General features: G+C 57.2%; 1 protein-coding gene across 1 annotated transcript in view; it reads left to right on the top strand.

The window, feature by feature from the left end:
• The window catches only part of PADI2 (peptidyl arginine deiminase 2), a 43946-nt gene that overhangs the window by 10648 nt on the left and 14880 nt on the right, over window positions 1-18418 (top strand). The window contains exons 2-7 of the mRNA XM_026012014.2: window positions 2014-2197; window positions 3158-3230; window positions 9000-9061; window positions 11075-11192; window positions 11824-11949; window positions 16956-17134. Coding sequence (XP_025867799.1) covers window positions 2014-2197; window positions 3158-3230; window positions 9000-9061; window positions 11075-11192; window positions 11824-11949; window positions 16956-17134 — 742 coding nt within the window. The remainder of the gene's footprint in view (window positions 1-2013; window positions 2198-3157; window positions 3231-8999; window positions 9062-11074; window positions 11193-11823; window positions 11950-16955; window positions 17135-18418) is intronic.

Genomic DNA, 18418 nt, shown 5'->3' on the forward strand with positions numbered 1-18418 from the left:
GGACGAGAAACAGAGGGGCCCTGGAGCCTCTTTTTCAAGCTCCTCTCCCAGCCCCGGGTGTGGACTGTCAGACCCCTGCCCGCTCTCTCTGCAGTGTCCCAGACCAGTGGGCTTTGCCAGCAGCCCCTGCAGCCTGTGGCCTGGGCCAGAGAGACCCTGCCTGACTCCCACCCACGGCCTTGGCCGCCCCCGGGCTCTAACCAGCAGACCACACTGCTGAATGTCTAGACCAGTGGTTCTCGAAGCATAGGCCTAGGCCAGCATCACCAACAGTTCCTAAAAATGGTAGAAACGCAAATTCTCAGGCCCCACTCCAGACCTACTGAATCTGAAACTCTGAGGAGGGGGCCAAGCAATCTGCGGGGGGACGAGCCTTCCAGGTAATGCCCCTGAGCTTTGAGAACCACTGGTGTAAACCTCTCACCTGACCCCTGGCCACTGCTCACATCTTCAGCTGCCCCGGCCGAACCTCCGCCCTGCCGGCCAGACTCTCCAGGGAAAGGATCCACAAATCTCCGGCCTTAAAAAAGAAAGCCCTGGAGATTTAGACTGCACCCCCTCATGATTCTGATGCCTAATCATAGTGGAGAACTATTCTGGGACCCAGGAGCACCAGGCCCTCGGAAGAGCAGATGTGTCTTTGAGGCAGACATTTGTACCTATGTCTTAGTCCCAAATCCCATGAGAATCCCCCCCTAAATCCCTCTGAGCCCTCTTTAGCCTCTGGAAATCTTCAGGCCGGGGGGCTGGATTTAGCAAAACTGTCCTCCCTGGGCACCGTCCTCCCCCAGTCTCCCTGTCCTTCCTGTCACCTCCCCTATACCAATGTCCTGGGCAGTGGCAAACACCGTGGGCTGGGTGGCTTAAACAAAGAGATGTATTTCTCACAGTCCTGGAGCCTGGAAGTCTGAGGTCAGGGGCCCGCGTGGTCGGGTTGGGGTGGGAGCTCTTCCTGACTCGCAGGCGGTCACTCTCCCACCTGCACTCGCTTGGCCTTCGCCAGGGTGAGGGAGAAACATCTCTCTTCCCCTTCTTAGAAGGCGACCAGTCTTTTCAGATCGGACCTCGTGATCGTGACTTCATTTAACTCGACCTTCTGAAAGGCTTATCTGCACATGCAATTGGGTCTGGGGTCAGGGCTTCAGCATGTGGATTTGGGAGTCACACACGTGCAGGGCAACCCAATCAGAGCAGCCCATTCCCCGCCCTGAAATCTTAATGGCTTCTCGAGAATTCCAAAGGTGTCACCAATGGATAGAAAACCACTCCAGAACCCCAAGGAATGACTCTCAGAGGGGGAGCTCCGAGCTGGGATAGAAAGTGTGGCAGGACGGAGGGATCCTTTGACAAAGCCAGCCCACCCTCGCCCCCTGAGGACCCAAGCTCCAGGCTCCTTTGGTGGGCAAAGCCAGCGCTTTGACGCCTGCCTCCTGCCCTTTGGCTGACTCTGGATCGGGGGTGGGTGCTGCCTTTGGAGCAGATTCATTTCTTGGTCTGGGTCTCAATATCCACATGCTTAGGGCCCTACATGGCTGGCATCAGAAGCATGAGGGAGCCTGTTAAAAATTCAGATCCCTGGGATCCCTGGGTGGCTCAGCAGTTTAGCATCTGCCTTTGGCTCAGGCTGTGATTCTGGGGTCCCGGGACCGAGTCCCACATCTGGCTCCCCACGGAGAGCCTGCTTCTCCCTCTGCCTGTGTCTCTGCCTCCCTCTCTGTGTGTCTCTCATGAATAAATAATTAAAATCTTAAAAAAAAAAATTCAGATCCCAGGCCCTGCCCTCACACATTGACTCAGTGGGTACAAGACTGGCCCAAGGAATCTCTATGGTTACCAAGTGCCCTCCCCCCTACCAGGCGATTGTGGTGCAGCTGGGTCCTTGGGGGTCCCCCAGACCTGACAACCCGGGAGGTCCCTGCAGCCCTCCCCCCCAGGACTCTTTTTTGGGAGCCCCTTATCCCACCTGCCCTTGGGTCCCCCACCCCATGACCCTCTCTCTCTGTCTCCCTACAGCGCGGCCCCAGCTGAGGCCCAGACCTTCAGCCTGAAGCACTCGGAGCGGGTGCGGGTGGAGGTGGTGCGCGACGGGGAGGCCGAGGAGGTGGCCACCAATGGCAAACAGCGCTGGCTTCTGTCGCCCAGCACCACACTGCGGGTCACCATGAGCCAGGCCAGCACGGAGGCCAGCAGTGACAAGGTACCCTGGCCGGGGCGGTCCTCCGGGGGCCGCGGGAACCGGGGCCCGGGCTAGAGCAGCGCCGTCCGGTACAAACAGAGCGCGAGCCACACGTGTCAGTGCCAGGCTCCTCGTGGCCACACTGAAAGAACAGGAAGAAACGGGTGGGCTTCGCCTTAGTCGTGTATTTTCCTTAACTCGATATGTCACCATATTATTCTTTGGACGTGATGCCAACATAAAAAAAAAAATTAATGAGCTAGCGTACGTTCTTTCTCATCCCAAGTCTGTATCACACTTAGGGCGCATCTCGAGTCAGATTTGCCACGTTTCTGTGCTCGGGTCCCACCTGCAGCTGGTGGCGCCTGTCCTGGAAGCTCAGGGCCAGACCGTGGAATGACGACGTCGTGGAAGGTTAAAGCTGAGGGCTGCTGAGTGATATATTAGAGTCACCAGAAGTTACAGCCCCAAATGTCCTTGGCCTCATCCTGTATTAAGTGGGGTGCTGAGTGCCCATGCAGCAGGGCAAGTGTGAAGCTGAGACATCTCTTCACCGGGTTCTCTAATTATGAACGTCACCCAGCGCCCCCTGGCAGGGATGGCACTGGCCATTATTCAAAGAAAACAACCTCAGCCCTGCCCCCTGGTTGCTCAGCAGGAGTGAGTCATATATTGTGGCAGATACCAGAGGGGGGCGGGGACCCCCCCGCCCAGGCAACAGAATGCACCAGGGGCCATAGGTAAGCAGTCAGGACCCTGCATGCCCTAGAGGAGGGGAGCCCCACATGTGTTGGATAATTTGGGAGAAGCAGCCCATCAACCCAGGAATGCTTCCTGGAGGAAAGGGTTTGGAGGTTTGGGGAGAACTGACTGGACAGGCTGGGAGGCGTGAGTCAGGGAGGGTGGTCACTGCAGATCTTCCTGCCCGTGATCTGTGATCTCTACTCTTCTCTCCCTCCCAATGCGCCCCTCCCTGCCAAGGTCACTGTCAACTACTACGACGAGGAGGGGAGTATGCCCATTGACCAGGCTGGGCTCTTCCTCACGGCCGTTGGTAAGTTGGTGTGGCTGCGACCTGGGTGCCTTGCTCCCCAGGGGCTGGCACTGCTGCCCTTCTCAGCAGCACTTGGCCTGTTCTCAGTGCTGCAGGCCTGGCACTCGGAGCTTCCTCTGAATAATGCAGGACTGAGAAGTGATGCCACACGTGCCCAGCCCTTGTGCACTGGGTTGAGGGGCGTCCTGCAGGAGGAGGCATGCCCCGGTCTCCGGCACCTCACCCCAATGTCTGCATCCCTGCCCCAGGTTCTGGGGGCCACTGAGAAGAGAGAGCAAAGTCTGCTCCTCCCCTGCCTCTCCCCTGCAGCCTGGAGAAGCGCCTGCCTCTCATAGTGAGGGAAATGGCCTGTCTATAAAGTCTGCTCTGTCCCTGACAGTCCCAGCTACCCCCTTGCCCTCCCTAGACCCTGCCTTGGGAACACAGTGATCCAGCCTAGCTCCTCAACTTATGTAGTCCAAGCCTTTCATTTGGCATTGAGGACAGGGAGGCCCAGAGAGGTTTGGGAACTTGTCCAGGGTTGCACAGCAACTCCCTGGCAGGTTGAGTCCAGAGCTCGGGATTACTCCCTGCCCAGGGTCTTTCCATCTGCATAGCACTCCCCTGCCTGCCTGGGTGCCAGGGCACTTGGCATGTGGACTCTTCTACAATGGAGATATTACTTTTATATATATATATATATATATATATATATTTTTTTTAATCATATAATGTTTAAACCAGGAGGACAGGAGGAGGAGAAACACCTAACTTTCCTGGAGCACCTACAATGTGCCAGGCACCAATACTTTACTATCCCCATCTCAATCTACTCTCCCAGCCATCCCAAGGATAGACCGGTGGGAGGGGGGGGTCTCAGAACTTCCCCCCAGAAAACCATTAATTCCTAATATGAGCCTTTAGCCACCAAAGTAGGCTCAAGGGCAATGCTCCTCCACTCCTCAGCTGCCGCCCCAGTTGGCTTGTTTGCTGGCTACCCTGACCGTCTTTCTGCACCAAGGGAGCACCCACCTCGGGACACCCTCAGGGGGCCCCAGGAGATGAGCACCAAAGCCTCCCGAGTCGCAGTGGAAGGCTGGCACGTGTGTACACGTCCCATGCACACGCGGCCCCCGGGTCGTCTCAGATGACCGGCCCTGAGGAAACCCAATCCCACAGAGACAGGGACACCTGAGGACATAAACAAGAAGGGCAGCGGCCAGAGACCTGTTCAGTGAGGGGGTCCCAGAGAGCTGACTCCACCATTAGCGAGCCTTCCACCAAAGCCAGGCAGACAGGATCGATGGCCAGACAGCACCCGGTGAGGAGGCCGGGACTGGACTCCCCCTCTCCTCTCAAGGACTGTGGGGCTTGTGCTCAGAGGGGGCAGCAGGACTGAGACCCCAGAAGACACTAACTACACTTCCAGATACTCAGGTTCCATGGACAGGTAAAATGTGCACCCCCCCCCCCATAAGCCTGACAAATTTGGTGCTTGGCTAAAAAGGAAAAATATGAATAAAACAATTTGCCAACAACTATCACCACCATTCTAACATTTTCACACCTAAAAATGGGCAGAGGAATAATTTCAGAATAAAAGACAGTCGTTTGCATCACAGACATAAAGTCCTGTGGAACACCCCCCACCACCACCACCGCACTGAGCTTTCCTGTCCCACCAGGGATCCTGGTGGAATTTGGTTCCCCTAAGGGCCCCCTGGTCTGTGTGGGCCTCCAGGTCTTATCTTCCCTCAGGCATCGACCCCAGGGCCCTTGAGCCCGCACGGCCCGCGTCCTTATCCCCCCCTTCACAGGGAGGGCACCTCAGAGGCAAGAACACCCCCGAGGCCCCGGGACGGTGGGGCTGCCCCCACCCGGGGATGTGTCTGAGTCCACGGAACCCTAGCTCTGTCCTGAGCCCCCACTGAGCAGAAAGAGCCCAGGCTGGGAAGTAGACAGAAATAAGTCTAAGTTCTGGCTCTGCCTCTCGGGCCACATTGTGACTGTCACCACCGTGAGCCCCTGGTCCCTCTTCTGCGCAGAGGGACTCATGGCAGCCTCGTGCACCGGGCTCCCAGGGATCCGATGGGAGGGTGCGTGCATGGCATGGAGTAGATGCTCCGTCAATACTTGCTCTTTTCTCCTTTCTGCTTTTGGGGAGCCACATTGTCCCTCTGCCTGGGCAAAGTTGAAGAACCCCATTGTCCCTCAGTCTTCCTTGTGGAATTTGGGAACAAACTCATGGTGCCCTTGGCCAGACCAGGCCCCAGGGCTTGGCTCCCAGTCCCGCCAAGGACGTGCTGTGTGACTTCCCAAGCAGCCCAGCCCTCGGGACCTCACTTTCTCCCAGCTGTAGAATGAGGGCTTTGAGCCCGTTGGTCCCTCATGGCCTTCAGGACTCCAGGTAGGGCTGATTCGCAAAGCCCTCCCTACTAAGGGGACTGCGGGAGAGGACAAATGGAAGCGGGAAGAATGGTCTCACCCTCTTTGCTGTGGTCCTGGCAACAGGGGCAGGACATGAGCCCTGAGGCCTCATTCCTTGGGCCCCCTCCCCAGGGCCTAGGAGCATTGCCCCAGTTGGCCGTGGGGGAGAGAGTCCTTCCTCCCCACCACACCCCAAGCTGCCCGGTTACGTAAGAAGGCCAGGCACCCTGCCACTGTCCATGGGGGCCGGTGGCCTGCCAAAATGCTTCTGCCCCTGTGTCAAGCCTGAAGCCTTGGTGTCTAGATTCTCAGGCTACCTTGAACTCAATCCCAGTGACATTTCCCATAAATCTGCCCCACACCCCAGGTGCCATCTGACACCTTGGGGCTATTCTGGGGAGCCGAGGTAGGATTCAGAGCCTCTGGGAAATGTCGTCTGGGGCCCAGATGCCCTGAAACAGCTGTCCTGTCTCCTGCCCCGCAGGGAAGACAGAGCTATCTCAAGAGGGCAGGGGTCTGGGTGGGTCATGACAGCCCTGTTCTCTGTCCCTACAAGGATCATCCCACTGAAATCTAGTTAAATTGTGAACATTGGAGGAAATTTTGAAGGGGAGAAGCCCTGGAGGTTGGGCGGTGGGTGATGAGAGAGCCCAATTACGTAATGCCTGAATGTCATAACAGGAAGTCAGTGACACTTGTTTGAAGTCAATAAATCAAGGAAGAGCCATAAGTGTATTACTTAATATTATGGAGGTTGCCTCAGGCAGGTGAGGGGCTGGGATGGACAGGAAACTGCTATTTTTCTTTAGAAGCTGTTTGGTGCTATTTGATTGATTGATTGATTGATTGATTTTTTGCATTACGTGCAAATATTCCAGCGATAAAATTTTTAAATTGAAGGGATTTATCATGAGGTGAAGCACAATCAAGCGCTCATAATTTCTCTCCTGTGATGCACTGTTTTCACAGACCCACCACGGCCATGGTGTGGTGCCACTTTGACCTGGAGACAAAAGCCCCAGGGCTGCCAGGTGGGGATGTGGTCAGCTCCTCTGGGAACGGCCATAAGGGAGTAGGTTTTGGGTCTTTGGAGGCAGACTTGGGTTTTAGAAACAGCCCAAGGTGGGGATGAGCCTGGGTCAGTGGAGGAAACAGGCCAAGGTCAGGGGTCTGGAGTCAGAGGCCCAAGTGGGATGCCTGGCACTGCACTCCCTGGGGACCACTTGGTCACTTCCCTGCGGGGTGCCTCTGTCTCCTCATCTATATGGCGAGGGTGGCTGGGTGGGTGGTGACTCCTCCCTGGCTGGTATGACTGAGAGGAGAATAGGAACGGGAAGTGCTCTGCCTCTGGCAAAGGGAACTGCACACACGGGGAGAGATTGTTATCTTGAAAAGCAAAGAAAGAGATTTCTTAGGGAACCCGGATCTGGGGCTGGTGCCCAGGGAGGAGCTTCGGGAAGCCAACCTCCCTGAAAGGCAGCATTCACTGGGGAGTGTCCAAGCTGCGAAGTTCCTGAAGGTGTAGAAGCCAAAATCAATACTGTTCCTCCTTCTGAGGCTTCAGTCTCTTAAGAGCAGCTGGTGGTACCCCCTTCCCCGCTTTGTCCCGAGAATCCTTACCCTGCACCAGCCTCGGGTTATCAGCCCAATTTGCTGACAGGTGATGTCTCTGAGTCTGGGTTCGCTCACCTGTACAGTGGCAACAATAATATTTATCTCATAAGACTGGGGACCCCAGGGCATGCAGTGTACCCCGAATGCCATCCCCTGGGTCCCCATGGGTCCCCCTGGGTCCCCATGCCTCCTGTGGTGCCTGAAACACAGTGGATGCTCAACGGTGATCTGCTGTGTGATGCACACGGGATCAATGGGAGGCGCTTATCTAAATCAGGCCCCACCGCATCCAACTGACAGCAGGGCTGCAGAGGCGGGGACACCGGGGCGCTGCTTCTCCCAAGGACCGAGAACCCTGAGAGCTTCCCCCGTCCTGCCTCCTTCTAGACCCAGAAAAGCCACATTCAGGGAATCAGGCTATTGAGCAAAAGGAGGACTTGAGCATTATCCCCAGGGTGAGCCGCCTCAGGAAGGGTGACATCAGTACCCTCCTCCCGCCCGATCCGGGGACTGAGCACGGCTGCCAAGGGGACAGACCAGGAATGCATTCACTCCCACCCAGCTCCCGCCTCCGTCCAAGTCATGCTCAGCGTGAGGCCGAGCCCACGGGGCAGTCCCAGGACCTGGGCTCAGCTCACCCCATTGTGGGACACTCCCGCCACCTCGGGCCAGCTCTCCTGCCCAGCCCTGTTAGTCTCTAACTCCGGGGGCCATTTGGCCTCCCAGGGGACATTTGGCAACATCTGGAGACATTTTGGTTGTCACAGTTGGGGGATGTTACTGGCATCTGGCAGGTAGAGGCCGGGGATGCTGTTAAACACCACAGGAGAGCCGCCGCAACAAAGGGTCCAGCTTGGAACGTCAATCGCACCTCCCGTTGCAATGAGTGCACCTCGTCCAGCTAGGAAGGGCCCCATTGCGCAGGTGGACAGCTGGGGCTCAGAGAGGCTGTCTAACCTGCCCAAAGTCCCACAGCTTGTAAGCAGAAAACCAGCAGTAACAGTAAATCCTGGGCTCCTTTCACTGCCCCGCAGTTTCCACAAAACCTGTCCTCCCACCACCCCCCCCGACAAGCCTGGGAATACCAAACACCCCTTTTTCTCCAAGAGAAGGAATAAACAGGGACCCCAGCCTGGATCCTCCATCTGACAGCCTGGCTTGCTCGGGCACCCTTAGATGGAGAGGGGTTGGAGACCCAGCTTCCCACCCAAAGCAGAACTGATGGGAGGCGGGAGTTCTGGAAGAGATCACACCCCCATGCACACCACCTGGACAGACAGAGAAAAGGAGTCAGGAATTCCTCCGAAAATTTTCAAAATAGGAGCTTCAGGGAAGGCAAATGCCCAGCATGGCCCAGGTCCACTACTGCTCCCCATTCCCACGGGGCTCGTGACGTGGCCTCTCTGAGCCAAGGCTCCTGGATCTGTCTGGTGAGGCTCATGCCACCCACCACCCAGAACTGCCCACAGAACGGTGAAGTGTTGGGAGACCCCCGGCCTACCCGGTAGCCCCTCTCAAGTCTATCAGCTGTGACATCTGCACAGTATCTGCCTACGTTCTGCATCGGCAACTGGGGTATTGGCGTAGGGGTTTGGATAAGATGACCCTCAACAAGGCCCTCTCCTTCCAGGGACCGAGGGAATGTGGGAGCTGCACCCAGTCCCACAGGTGTTCCTCTTGGCCCTGGCCCTGGCCCTGCCCCCACCTTGTCTGGCAGGCTCAACAACTCACCTGTGTGTCTTTCCCCAGAGATCTCCCTGGATGTGGATGCAGACCGGGATGGTGTGGTGGAGAAGAACAACCCCAAAAAGGTACCAAGCTACCAGGGCACATGGCCCTGGACTGGGGAGTCCCGGGGGGGCAGAGAGGCTCAGGAGGGAGGCTGCATGCAGCTGTTTTTCCTCCCATTAAGCACAGACAGCTCTCCTTTTACAGATGGGGAGACTGAGGCCCGGTGCAGGCTCCCACACCTAGTGTGCTGGTGGCAGGGCCCACAGAGGAGCTGAGCTCCTTAGAGCAATGGCAGCAAAGCACCTCCCGGACTCTGGTCCCCCATCCACAGGATGGGACACGCAGTTCACAGAGCTGTCGGAAATAATAAATGTCCTGCCGCAGAGGAGGTGCTGCCAAAGCATTTGCTCTCATTACTCTGCATTTTCTAAAAACTGTAAAACTGAATGAGAAGCAGAAGGTTGCACGCGTTGCTCTCAGTTCCAGGGATGTTATTTTTAAGGGTGCACACACAGCCCCTCTCTTGTGTGATCCACCCATCCATTCATTCATCGTCCCTTCATCTGTTCCTGTGTTCACTCATTTATTCTCTCTTACCCTACATTCCACGCTCCCATCTTGCTCCCCCACAAAGGACCATTTAATGGCTTTTGTGTGTTCCTTTCTGTCCTCATGATTCTTGCAAAACACACCGTGTGGCTGGCGCACGATTAGCTTGTGTGGGTAGCATTGTGTTCTGCATCTCATTCTCCTGGGTTCTTTCAACCTCGAGCCAGTTTTTAAGCTCCATTGGCTTTGCTCTGCGTACATCCTGTTTCTGTTTTCCATTTTCTGCCCGTCTGTATCCTTACCTTGTTGCCACGGGCCTCTGCTACTCTCCTAATAACAACCTAAAGCCTGTTTTAAATTACATGTAGACGGATACTTGAAACAGTTAAATGAATACAGCCCAGAGGGAAGCCTGGTCCTAGCAGCCAGCCCTAGACTGTCTGTACCAGGGATGGGGGATTTCGCACCTGCTGGGGAGTCCCTTCTCCTCGGCTCCTCCATGGGACTCTGGCTTTTGGAGGCAGCCGGCTGCAAGGAGACCCCGGGTCTGTGTCCGTGGCCATGCCACACGGACTTGACCATGGAAGCCTCTGTGGAGCCCAGCCTCCCCTGAGGAGCTCTGCAGCCTTGGTGAAGTCACACAATCCCTGTGGGCCTGAACTTTCTCAGACTCCCTCTATCTGGGTCTATGAAGTTTCATATTTTCTCCACAATTGTCCCAAGTTCACCCCCAAATAGCACGTGTATGGTGCCCTAAATGTAACCCCAGGGCAGCTGCTCAGGGCTGGAGAATCAGAAAGGGATGGTGAGGCCACGACCACAGGAGGACTGGGGTTGGCCGGGTGGGGGGAGACAGACCAGCTCCGCGAGCGCAAGGACCTGTGAGGGAGGGCACAGGCCTGAGAGCCGGGGGCCAGCGAGCCGGGCAGGTGGGAGGATGGACGGAGAGCCAGCCGTCTTACCAGCCTTGCAGCCCGCAGTCAGGGATTGGGGTTTTATCCTAAGTCAACAGGGAGCCCCCGACAGAGCTTAACGCAGGAAAGGGACGTGATAACATGATCTGGTTGGAGCTTGTTCTATTATGGCCCTGGCTGCAGCGTAGAGAATGGATCGCCTTGCAGGTCCCATTTGGAGCGCTCACATGTCTGGAAACAGCTGGGCGTCCGTCCGTCCAGACCTCTCCCCCTGATCCCCCCGGGGACTTCAGAGCCTGTCGTAGAATGTCGGCCTGTCCATTTCCCTGGCCACCCTCCGTCTCCCTGCCTCCTCCCCCTCCAGGCACAGCCTCACCAGGCTGGACGTTCACAAATGCAGGGTCCGTTTTCGGAGCCCTGTGTCTCCCTCTGCCACCGCCATCCCCCCCCCCACCACCAGATGTGGGATTCTCGTCTGCCGAGTCATCCCTGCCCCGATGCGTGGTGGCTGCTCTTCATTCTCATCCTGGGGCTGTCTCTTTGGTGTCCTGGGGCGGGGATCTGCAGTGGGGCTGGGAATCAGCCAGCAGGTAGACAAGAAGGCGCTGACCCCTCTCCCTGGCGACGCAGGCATCCTGGACCTGGGGCCCCGAGGGCCAGGGGGCCATCCTGCTGGTGAACTGTGACCGAGACACACCCTGGCTGCCCAAGGAGGACCTGAACGATGAGAAGGTCTACAGCAAGGAAGGTGCCAGCGGGACCCACACTCGGGGTTGGGGGCAGGGAAGAGGAGTGGAAACATGCTCAGTCCTGGGCTGGCCCAAGGCTGAGGCAGGGGTGACCTTCGGTCTCCTGGGGATGGTGGACTCAGTTATCTACTCTTGGGGCGCCTCAGGGGCTCAGTCGGTTAAGCATCCAACTCTTGATTTCAGGTCAGATCATGATCTCAGGGTTGTGAGATTGAGCCCCGTGTCCGGCTCCTCACTGGGCATGGAACCTGCTGAAGATTCTCTTTCTCTCCCTCTGCACCTCCCTGCTCTGCTCGCTCACTCACTCTCTCTCTCTTTCTCAAAAAAAAAAAAATCCACTCTTGCTAAAAAACAGAAGACAAAACTATTAATGTGGTTCAGTTGGAGCCATGCTTTTTAGCAGTTACACATACAGATACACATAGGGAAAGGCCTGGAAGGAAATTTCCAAAAAGTTACAGGAGGTCATAGTGTCGGAGGAGACAACCAGTCTCTGTGCTGCCCTACAGTTCCCACAATACACGTGTGTGGGGCTTTCTGTCCCAGTTGGAAAAGTGACCGTTATTTACGAGCCCACATTCCAGCCGCGTGTGTCTTAATTCTAACCTCCTCTGCATCTTCCCACCCCAGACCTCAAGGACATGTCCCAGATGATCCTGCGGACCAAAGGCCCGGACCGCCTCCCCGCCGGATACGAGATCATTCTCTACATTTCCATGGCTGACTCGGACAAAGTGGGCGTGTTCTATGTGGAAAGTGAGTGACCCCAGCGCAGCCCCCCCCAGAAGGTTCCATCCATCCGGTGCCCACTGAGCGGACCTCCCCGGGGCCCAGCTCTGCCCTCCACGCTCCCCAGAGCCACCCCTCAGTAGCGGTGGTTCCTACAGGTGCAGGGGACCTGAGAGGGCCAGGACCCGCCTCTTCGTAACCATCACTGGGCGCGCTGTTGTCCCGTGAAGTCGAGAGGCCCCAGGGATAGGCCGCTCCTCCCTCAGAGGAGTCGCTAGTGATGCAGGTTTATGTACAACCCGAGGGCCCCTTCTTCCCATGAACCAGGTTTTTGAGGTCCAGCTTTTCTGGAGCCGTGCCACCCGCATGATACCGAAGGTGGGTTACCCACGCAGCACTCCCCCGGGTGCTTTCTGCCCATCTCAGGCTTTCTGGAGCCGAGAACTGCCTCCAGCGTTTCAAGAGACCCCGATGAGGCTGTGGGCACCCACACAGACTGGACCCCTGGCTCCTCCTGATGGTGACAGGGCATCCGGGGCCCCCGCTGTGTAGGGAACATGCTTCGGGCACAGAGCTAGTCCTCATAGCCGCTCGCTCTGTCTCATTCTTTCTATAAATACGTGTTGAGCCAGGTGCTGTCCTCGGCGCCTGATGCTGTTCTCAGTATGGGGTCCCCTGCAGTGAACTCTGCAACCCCACCCCACCCCCAGCGGGAGGGGGTGGTCTGGTGAGGGAGGCGTGACAAGGAGCACAACCGGAGCAAATGACACCTGCCAAGTACTAGGGGATATTGGGGGCAGAGGTGAGGCATCGCTGGGCCCAGTGGGGCCAGAAAGGACCCAAATCAACAGTGAGAAGGAACCAGCCGTTCGTGAGCTGAGGGAAGAGTGTTCCAGGCAGAGGGAGCAGAGGCACACATGAAGCAGAGAGTGGTGGACCAGCTTGGAGCGTTGGAGGAGCAAAAGGGAGAGACTAGAGGTGGGGGGGGGTGTCGGAGCCAAGGTCAGCGAGCTGGGCAGAGGCCAGGGCATGGGGGAGGGCTTGGGTTTTATTCTGAGTGCGGTGGAAAGCCATTAGAAGCTTTTAAGCAAGGGACTGTCAAGATCTGATTTATGTATTAAAAAGCTCTCTCAGCAAAATAGTTAGCTTTGCATTTTGCCCTGATGCAGGGTGGGGCTTCCCCGTGCACCCAGCTGTCCGGGGGGCCCAGGATCTCTGGCCTAAGTCTGGGGGCCCCTCGGGGCAGGCCCACTAGAGCCGGGGCAGACGCCAGAGGAGCTGGGCATGAGGGCCCGGGACCCTCACCTCAGGGAGTGATTTAACCCGGACAGCAGTGGACAGCTGCCACCCGAAGCCAGCCGTCCTGATCCACCCTGGGCCCTGGCAGTGACCTCACGCAGGTTGGAATGTCCCCAGAGTCAGGCCGGCTCTGCTGCCCCAGGGGGCCGGGGATGTTGATGTTTACCCTGTGCGGTCCAAGGTTGCCACAGAGGATGGGGGTGCTGCGGCGCAGGCCTGCTCCTCTCCGCCGTGGCGTGGAACAGTGACACGCCTTGTGTTCCTGGTAGTGACACCTGGACGTTATCTAGCAGGTTCTGTTCATTAATGGGAGTGGATTGCAGTCTGGCCCCGTAAGGACATCCCTGCCCCTCGCTTGCCATCCGAGAGGGGCTCTGAGCAGACAAGCGCCTCGAGACCCCATTTCCCAGCCTGTCTCATCTGGGCTGCTGTCCTGTGGGGCAAGGGGGGCACAGTACTGGTGCAGCCATGACTCCACAACAGTTTTCCCACAATATGTGGAATCCTGGAAAGAACAGCGGGGGAGTAATCCCTCTGTGGCACAGTTGCCCCCTCTTCCGTGCAAACATTTCCAGGTTTTGTCAAAGCCTGAGCACACCTATGGGTGAGCATGTGTCATGTTACACAAATGGTTTATGTCACCTGTGTCCCCCAAGGGCAGGGAGCTGGAGGCCGAGGGACCCCGAGAGGGAGCTCTGGAGCCTGGGAGGCTCAAGCCCTGCATCGGGGCAAGTCCACTTACCAGCCCACGCCTGGGGCTCAGCTGTGACGTGACCTGGGGATGATGAGAGGCATGACTACCCCTGCTCAGGTTGGAGACCAAACAAGGAGCATGTGTCAGGCACTCCCCACGGCAGCCGGACCACAGAATGCCCTCTGTAGATGGCGCTCGTTGCTTTTGCTGGGATTATTATCATGATTATTAATTATAATCCTTGCAACAGACAGAAGTCCCCAGTGCTGTTAGGAAGACACTGGGTTCCAGCCTCAGATTCTTTCCCTTGGTCCCAAAGTTGGGGCCTGACCCCTTCCTATAACAATACAGTGACCAACTTGTCCCAGTTTGCCCAGGAACTTTCCTGGTTTTAACACTGAAAATCGCCCATCCTGGGAAATCCCTGAGTCCCAGGCAGACCAGGACGGTTGGTCGCACCATCAAGAGTCTCCTTGGGAGGTGGAACGGCTCCAAGGTGACCAGAAGGGTTATGCCAAACCACACCACGCGCCGGCTGGTGGGGCCAATGCCTGGGGCCAAGGAGAGGTCAGGGTGGCTGGCAGGCCCAGGCCCAGGCATGTGGGCCACTCAACAGAAGGGCACTTTTGGTTCCCGCAGGGAGAGGCGGCCGTGCTCAGGCCTCCTGCACCAAGCTGGGGGCGGGGGAAGGAGGCTCCCTGGGACAGTGGCAGGATTGTTCCCACCACGGAACCGATGTGCCTGGTACTGGCCCAAGACCAGAAAGAGAGACACATGTAAATCACAGGCCACGAGACTGTAGAAAACCTACATGCAGATGAGCAAGATCGTGTCCCTCCCCCTGACACAGCTTCCAGGCCAGACCCCTTCCCTCCCCAGGCCCAGGTGGCCCTCCCAGCTGCCCCGAGTGCTGGGGACACTGCAGCTTCCTGCAAAGACAAGTCAGCTTCTAGGCCTGAGCTCTCTCCCGGAGCCTCAGCTCGGAGTGCAGCCTGAATGCCTGGAAGAGAATGCTTTGATTATGCGGATCCATCTGGATCTAGTCAGCGATTAGGATCTACCCAGGGCGTTTCTGAGTGAGAAGTTCAGCTTCAGTGTCAGGCCGTGCTGAGCAACTTGGCACATCCAGGGTCCGAGTCTTTCTCATTTCTGGGGCCCACCCAAGGGAAGGGGAGGGGAGATGTTATTTCTTTGCCTTCGCTCATAGGCATCCAAACGCAAAGGCCATGAGTTTGGCAGAAAGGGTCTCGCTAGCTCATTCACAGGCTCTCCTCCTACTGACACCCTCGGGGCCCAGCTGTGGCACCGGCACCGATGGGTACCCATGGTTACCGGCTTTCACTAAGCTACGGATGCCGTGTCATTTTGTCTTGCAATGACCTGTGGCCTAGGTGTGATATTATCCTTATTTAACAAGTGGTAAACTGAGGCTCGGGGAGGTTAAGTGAATTCCCTGAGTTTTTGCTGCTTATAAAGTCCGAATGATATTTGAACCCAGATCTCTCTGACTCTGGAAGTCATAACCGCTAAGGTAACCTGCCCTCAGCAAGACGTCTACCCAGGGTCCAGTTGGGCACATTGTCTTACGTCCTATGAGCTCGGGCTTCGGAGGTTCCTCCATTTAATTTGCTAGTTTTGATCACGCACCCTATTTGTACGAGGACTGTCCTGGTTATGTGTCCTAACCCGTGGGTGACAGGTCATGAACTGTCGCGGTCGTTGTTGACAATAAGTACCAAGCTGAGCCTGACTCTACCCTTCCAGCTCCACAGGGCATAAAGAAACTCCTTCTGGAACTGCATAGGGTCCTCCCTCCATGCCTCTGGCACTGCAAGTATCTCCCCTCCTCACCGCACCCCACCTCTGCTACCCCACAGGGCATCTCAAAGTCGGCCTCCCTCTGCTCACATGCGCCCCACCCTGCCTCCCGCCCCCACCCTCCCCACCCCAGTAACCTGCCGGTTGCTCTCTCCAGCCCTGTTAGGACACTTCCCACATCCGCCTTATCTTACCACCGGCCGAGCACTGCTCTGGGCAGACAGAGAAACGGCATCTTCACATTTCTCTCCGCTGCCCACCTCCCCCCAGAGGTCCTCGGCCATGCTGGGAACACAGTAATTCTGCTCTAGCCCAAAAATTCTCCCGTAGGGAGTGGCGTGGGAGCCACGGGTGCATCCAGTAGACGTTTATGAAACACGACCACATGCCGCATTGGCCCTGGGCCCAGCCGGGCCTGTCTCTGCCCCCCAGGTGACAGTCTCTCGGGGTCGACAGGTAAACAGTGAGATCACACCCACTCAGAAGGGCTGTGATGGGCAAGGACGAGGGCTGCAGAAGGCCCACACAGGTCCCTGGCTTGGTCTCCGGGGGATCTGGGTGTACTTCCCAGAAGGGACACAAATCAAGGCCCAGCGGAGGGAAGAGTACTGTAAAGAGCTGGGGGGTTCCAGTGGGGCAGAAGCCCTGGGGGCACCTGCCTCTCCTCCCAGGCAAGAGACGCCACAGCCAGAGACCACGTGTGGGCCTCCACGCCAACACGGCTTCTGGATTTTGAGGTACAGATGGGCACATTGGTGTTTTGTTTGTCAAAGGGGAGCAGGAGCTTGGGGTTCAGAATTGCACCTGAATCGGAGTCCCAGCTCGGCCGCGTGCTGGCCGTGTGACCTCAGCAAGCCATTTCTCCTTTCTGAGACTCGGTTTCCTCATCGGTAAAGCAGGGGCGTAATATCCTTCCTCCACGCCACTAGCTGCTCTGTCATCACCTGCTGTCGTTTCACGTGGGCCACTCCTGGGATTCGGCTCGTTTTATAGATGAGGAAGCCAGGAGCTAGAGAGGGGGGCCTGGTTTGGGGCCACCTGGGGAGCGTGGCCATGCTGGGGCGACGACCGGGCCGTGGCCCTTCTGGTGGCACTTCCTGCTTGTGCGTTTCTCTCTGTGTCCAGAGGACCAGTTACTCTGCCGTCTTGCCCCCCCACCCCCCGCCCCAGTGACACCTCCCTGGCAGGGATAGGAGCCTGACCTTGGCCCTCCTCCCTCCAGACCCGTTTTTCGGCCAGCGTTACATCCACATCCTGGGCCGGCGGAAGCTCTACCACGTGGTCAAGTACACGGGCGGCTCCGCGGAGCTGCTGTTCTTCGTGGAAGGCCTGCGTTTTCCCGACGAGGGCTTCCCAGGCCTGGTCTCCATCCACGTCAGCCTACTGGAGTACATGGCCGAGGTGAGGGCTGCAGGCGTCCACCGTGAAGGGCTGCCCCTGGGGACCTGGTGGGGTCCTTCCAGAGGGCCACTGTCAGCGGTCCTCACTATGCCCCACTCCCCCCCAAAGCACCGGGCAGGGCCAAGCTTAGAGACCTCGATGCTCCCCAACGACCACCCACACATGTCAGCTGGGGTCCTCTGAGCTACACCCCAGGGATCCTCGTGCTTGCTTCACCTACTCCCCAGGGTTCCCCATGGGTGATGTTTTCTGACATCCCCCACACCTGTCCCCTGGTCCTCCCCCTCCCTGCAGTAGCATGGACCTAGTTCTGAGGCACAGATCCCCAGGGGTTACTCCAGGGAGCAAACCAGGCCACACACATGAGGCTTATCGACTATTTATATGCCCTGCTTTTCCCTCCCCAGACGGACCCTTCACCCTCCCTGTGGGTCATACCACCTCTGACCACGGGCGGAACCCCAAATCCCAGCTGCAGGTCACGCCCACACCCTATGGCCACACACCTCACTCACTGTTGTTCTTGGTTTTGGGAAACTGAACAAGAAGGAGAACACCTGCCCCTCTCGAGGAGAGGCTCCCCTCACTTAGAGTGTGTCCTACTGACGAGGACCTCTCATCCCAAAGACGCAGCCCCAGGCTCCCACCCCTGGCTGCCCTCCCAGACTCAAGGTCCCCTCCTCACTGTCACTTCTAGACTACTTTGGGGCAGGACACAGTGGGCTCTGTAGAAGGTGAGGCTGCATCTAACTTAGATATTTTTTTTAAGATTTTATTTATTTATTCACGAGAGACACACAGAGAGAGGCACAGACACAGGCAGAGGGAGAAGCAGGCTCCACGCAGGGAGCGTGACGTGGGACTCAATCCCAGGACCCCAGGATCACATCCTGAGCCGATGGCAGACACTCAACCGCTGAGCCACCTGGGCATAACATGAGCCACCCAGGCGTCCCATAGCTTAGATTTATGACAACAGATTCTGGAGTCAGACTGCCTAGTTTCCAGCCCAGGAGACATTGGGCAGGTGAATCTTCTCCCTGTGCCTTCGCTTCCCATCTGTAAGACAAACAGCAGATGTTTCTGCTTCCTGGGGTGGTTGTGAGCATCCAAGCTTGTAAGAACTCATTCAAAAGCACCCTCAAGTCCCTCAGATGAGGAAAGGGAGAAAAGGCAGCGCTAACAGGACTGGACGGGGGAGGGCTTTTGCTCCCACCTGAGCTTGGAGCAGCCTGGCCATCAGGGCCTCAGACTGATCCCTCCAGCGGGCACCAGCAGAGACTC

The sequence above is a fragment of the Vulpes vulpes genome, chromosome 2, assembly GCF_048418805.1.
Source record: "Vulpes vulpes isolate BD-2025 chromosome 2, VulVul3, whole genome shotgun sequence".
NCBI lineage: Eukaryota > Metazoa > Chordata > Mammalia > Carnivora > Canidae > Vulpes > Vulpes vulpes.